At 39.4% G+C, this 5,266-nt stretch overlaps 1 protein-coding gene across 1 annotated transcript; it reads right to left on the bottom strand.

The window, feature by feature from the left end:
- Positions 1–1,021: 1,021 nt before the first annotated feature.
- On the bottom strand, positions 1,022–2,614 carry LOC133334542 (WAG22 antigen-like). Its single transcript, XM_061542856.1, has 5 exons — positions 2,556–2,614; positions 2,329–2,485; positions 2,145–2,261; positions 1,131–2,082; positions 1,022–1,066 (listed from the first exon to the last, which is right to left on the bottom strand). The coding sequence occupies exons 1-5, from the start codon at positions 2,568–2,570 to the stop codon at positions 1,054–1,056; spliced, it is 1,254 nt and encodes a 417-aa protein (XP_061398840.1). The 5' UTR covers positions 2,571–2,614; the 3' UTR covers positions 1,022–1,053.
- Positions 2,615–5,266: the final 2,652 nt, after the last annotated feature.

The following is a 5,266-nucleotide window of genomic DNA, read 5'->3' as shown; positions in this document are numbered from 1 at the left end:
TTTTAATATAGCTCCCGTATATATTTTCGTCCGATTTGTGTGGCAATGTTTGTCCGATTGGCACACAATTTTTTACAATGAACTGTAGTTAATATAAATTAATCTCTGGCAAGTCTCGTTGAAATCGGTTCAGATTTTGATATAGCTTCTACATATATATATATATATATATATTCGTATAATTTTACGCGAAATTGGCACAAAATTTTGCACAACGTACTGAAATTAGTATAGCCTAACGTGTACCAAGTTTTGTAGGAATCGGTTCATATTTAGATATAGCTCCCATATATAGTTCTTCTGATTTTATGTAAATGACGCCCCAAGGACCCAAAGTTAGCCCGATTGACACAAAATTTTGCACAACGTACTGAAGTTAATGTAACCTAGCGTGCGGAAAGTTTCCCATATATATTTTCTACCGATATTAAGTAAATGACGCAACAAGAACTCATATCGTACGTTGCTGATATGCACAAAATATACTGAAATTAGTATAACCTAACCTGTAATAAGATTCGATGAAATCGGTTCAGATTTCGATATAGCTTATATATTTTTTCGTCCAATTTTAAGTAAATGGTAGACCCAACTCCTCAAATTTATCAGAGCATTTTATTGATTGAATATCTTGTAGGTGTGCTGCCCTAGGTAAAAAGGTAACTCCCTCACCCATGCATTAAAACATCCACATTTTAATTATTTTGAATATTTTTTATATTCACATGCAAAGACAAAAAACATAATACAAAAGCAAAAATAAAACAATGTCTCAAAATGTATTTTCAATGGCTGGGGTTATTAATGACTTGACTAGACTTAAACTAAGGTTAACTTAACGCCATAGAATTCTTGCAACTTCTCGTTTTGAAATTAATATAGAATAGAACAGAAATGTATGTGTGTATATGTGTATGCACCTTCATTTCATTGCATTCGAAGAAAATAAAAAAAATAAGTGGAAAGAAAAACTAAACAAAAATTATAAAGTGGTCAATTAAGATAATTTTATTCGAGATAAAATCCCAAGCCACATCGGAACGGGTCACACAATTACCAATGACCTCTGTAATGAAATATGGAAACGATTTTAATTCTGTATTTTAAAATCTCAGATTACAGGAACTTACATCACATTAACAACAACTGGATCAGGCCAAACAGGGGCAGGATGTGGTCCTGGTTTGGGAGCAGCACCACCGCCGCCGCCTCCTCCTCCACCACCACCAGTGCCTACGCAGCCTCCTTTGCCAGCCTTACCACCACGACCACCGGTTGAGCCTTCAGGTCCTGGAGGACCATCAGCGCCATCAACACCATCAGGACCGCATAGAAGGAGAGGAGAACCGCCACCATTGCCGCCGTTGCCACCACTTACACCTGAGACCAAACTGTTGCCAGCAGCACCACCGCCTCCACCGCCGCCGCCACCATCACCACCTAGAGGACCAGCTCCGGCACCACCTCCACCGCCTCCGCCACCACCAGCAGCTGCACCACCACCTCCAGCGCCACCGCCGCCAGCAGGACCCAGACCACCAGCACCGCCGGAACCTCCAACAGCACCACCAGGACCGCCAGCTCCACCGGCACCAGCTACAACCGATGGTAGACCACCAAGGCCACCTAAACCACCAGGACCGCCAGCACCACCAGGTTGACCGGGACTACCACTTGCACCGGGCACAGCAGGAGGGGGGACGACAACAACCACAGCTTCGGAGGAGGCAGCAGCAGCGGGACCATGAACAACAGCGGGACCGTGAGCGGCAGCAGCAGAAGAGGCTGCAGCAGCAGCGGCAGCATTCAGAGCCTCAGCTGTGGCTGCAGCAGCTTCAGCCGCAGCGGCATTGGCACGTTCACTTTCAGCTTTGGCAGCCTCCACAGCTCTGGCAGCAGCATCAGCGGATGCCTCCACTTGGGCATTGACGGCTTCAGCTTGGGCTTGTACGGCTTCAACGACTTTTTGGGCAGCGTCGGCATTGGCCAGGGCCACTGACTCTGCTGCGTGATTGACTTGGTCGGCGACACGTTGAGCGGCATCAGAAACTGCTACGACACTGTCGATTACTGCGGCATTTGCTGGAATTTTTATGAAGGAAATTGAGAATTCGAACTGAATTCATAAAAAATAGGAAACCTACGATCTGGTACTGGAGGTGGAGCATTAACAACGGCATCCACAGCTTGGTTAACCTGATCGGCTGCCTTTTGAACTGCATCGGCAACAGCTACAGCGGCATCTGCCACAGCGGCTCCAGCTAAAAATATGGAGAATCTTCAATTCCGAAAATTTTCCAAAAAAAAATCCTAAATTATTTCACCTACCATCTGGTCCAGCTGGTGGACTGGCCACACTTACAACCACATTTGGATGGGGTGGTAATACCACATAATGTCCGGAGGGTACCACACCAACAGGCACTAAACTTGGCCTACCATTCACCACCGCAGCAAGGGCCACCAAAACGGTTAATAGAAAAACCTACAAATCCATTTCAAGAGAAATTTTGTTAATTCCAACGAAATTTATATCCTTTTTCCGTTTTCCTCACCGATGATGTCCTCATTTTTGTGTTAACATTGAAATACAATTTTTATATTTCAAATAAATCAATAATTTATTACAGAGAAATCTTAAGAATCTGAAATCCGTTCAGAGCACGTTCCTCGTTAGAGATCAATAAAACTATGATATCTTTATGGCGTGTGGTAAGCAATTTATAGAATCGAAGGTTAGTCGAAGTTAACAACATTCTGTCGTCGGTCTCATTGTTTGGTCACAAATCTAATTCAGTTTCCAGCACTTTTGCGGTCTAAGTGCGCCTCAGTTCCTTAATTCATTCACTCACTCATTCGCTGGCTGGCTCATTCATCCATTCAGCGTTACAAGTCACAACACAATAGAGATTAACCTGACGCCATCAAATAACTGCCGTTTGTTGGGTTGGCAGTGGGCAGAACGACTGGTTATTGTGGTATTACAGGTTAGGTTCTACATAATACAGTTTTGCTTTATTGAAATTGTAATAATAAATCATTGCCCAAGTAAGATGGCGATGGAGAAAATTTGAAAATCAAGAATAGAATTAAAATATATATTTTCTTATTTTAAAATAAATTTTTAATTTGCATAAGCAATGCAAATTTTATTGCAAACCTTTTATAGTCAATAGGTTGCAGGAGGCAGACTAATAAATTTATGTGGAGAAAACGTTATCCACAAACAATATAATCCAGTGGTGTATGGATTATAAAGTCGGACAGAGTCGACTATTTGAAGCCATACTCCACATTTTGTATTTAAATCATATATGCCAGTTTAATTCGGTCGCCAGATCCAGATATAATTCTAGTCTTGGGCTATATCGTTCAAATGGTCACTCAGTTCAATTGGTATTGCATTTAAGCTTCCAGTTCCATCAACCGCAAAGAATGATTACCTTTTCCCAATCATTCGAAGAACTTGACTATATATTTTCTGCACTCCGTTATACAGTGTTGCCAATTTAGCACTTTTAGTGCTAGATTTAGCACTTTTTAAACTCGTTTAGCACCAAAAAAATTGATCTAGCACCTAGCACTTTTTTTAGCATTTTAATTTGTTCCAACATTTTTTCAAAATTTTTAGTATCACTCCAAAAAAATTGTAGTTTTTCGATTTCACATCGACACATTGAAGTTCCCGTATGTTTAACATTGTGGATTTGATTTTCCGATGTTTTTATAGTGAGCAGAGCAGTATAGTCCACGGGGCTATACATATGATACATTATGAAACTTCCACAAGACTTTATTTTTTTTCTGCGAAACTAATTTCCGTGTCGGTGAAAAATTCTGCTTAATAACCACCTCCTGGTGTTGTAATAATACTACATTATCAGAATATAACAAGTAAAAAATTATGTTAACGGCCGAACTTTGTATAACTTTATAATAAATTACAGCCAGCTCGATTGGAAAATGTGTCCAAAATCCCCAAAATACCGAATATTGGGGGACCCTTATGTGAGGGCTAGACCAATACTTAGACCGACATATGACATTTGCCATACCAAACATCCAAGGAGTACTAGCAATGTCTGACAGATCATTATCAAAGCAGCCATGTTTTTTCGTTGACTAGATTTCCCGTATTTATTGGTGTTCGGGTTATAAAAGTGCATTTAGAATTTTTTTGTATTATTTACTCCTCTAAATATCATTCGTTCAAAACCGATAGATGTCGCGCTTCAACAAAACAAAACCTTTATGCAAAATTGTATAGCTATAATCTAGTGCGGTAATGGTAATACAAAATATTATTAGAATAGATATACCCCTGTAAATATTTACGTATAGCTCCCACACACGGTGCCTGCCCTTCTAGAATAAATGTGAAGAGCATATAATGCAATTTTGTATTTTTTCAAACAAAAGTCTGGGTCAATTTGACTTGCTCAATATGCTTATTAGCATTTTCCCCATGTACAATTTTGAGACCTCTAGAGAGACCAGAAACAAATATAAAATGATTTTGTTGACTTCAACAGCCAAATATTGACCGTTCTTACCAAACACAATACCAGTGAAGACACTGGCCAGAACGGGATATGCAGAATATCGTGACAATTGTTTCACAGCTATGATCGTTACTTTGTTTACAAATGTTAATGGGCATACGGAAAGTCACATACATCTCAGCTATTCGGGATATAACGATCCGTATACCAAAATGTAAGTCCAGGACCAATATTTCGTTACAAACTATTGAAACACAAACTCTTGCAATACCCTCACAACATAGCTATTAATTTAAATTTTAAGAAGGATAGATATCATTATAAACTATAATCAAATTTTCTTAAATTCATTTTTAGCACTTTTTTCTGGCACTTTTCTAAAATTTTTAGCACTTTCTAGCATATTTTTCAGCAAAATCTAGCATTTTTTCTCAATCAAGTTTTGGCAACACTGCCGCTATATTTTGCTGTGCCACTTCTTCCGTGATTTCCAGCTCCCTTCTAACGATTGTCTTTGGGAGACAATTAAAGCAAATGGGTGCTTTCTTTTACGGTCCCCTAGCTTTTCTTAAAACACTATTGCAGTATTTGAATTTGGTCTTTTGAACACCGCAATGGACTAAGTTTCCGAGTGTTTTTTTTTTTTTCAATTTATCAGATTTTACATGAAGTTGATCTTGTTTGACGCCGTTCAGTTATTCAAAGTAACGACACTGAAGTTGTAGAATAAAATTCTGTGTCGTTCAGTGATCAACGTCGTTCAA

Source organism: Musca vetustissima, unplaced genomic scaffold, assembly GCF_032173495.1.
Source record: "Musca vetustissima isolate MV318-11 ecotype Yass unplaced genomic scaffold, APGP_CSIRO_Mvet_v1 utg18555, whole genome shotgun sequence".
In the NCBI taxonomy this organism is placed as follows: Eukaryota; Metazoa; Arthropoda; class Insecta; order Diptera; family Muscidae; genus Musca; species Musca vetustissima.
Note: the sequence above shows the minus strand (reverse complement) of the source record. Positions and strands in the feature narration are given on the sequence as shown.

Coding starts and splice junctions, on each gene's coding strand:
- LOC133334542 (XM_061542856.1), bottom strand. Junction 2,262..2,328: donor TCCACCAGCTGGACCAGATG/GTAGGTGAAATA, acceptor CCATATTTTTAG/CTGGAGCCGCTGTGGCAGAT. Junction 2,083..2,144: donor TCCACCTCCAGTACCAGATC/GTAGGTTTCCTA, acceptor TAAAAATTCCAG/CAAATGCCGCAGTAATCGAC.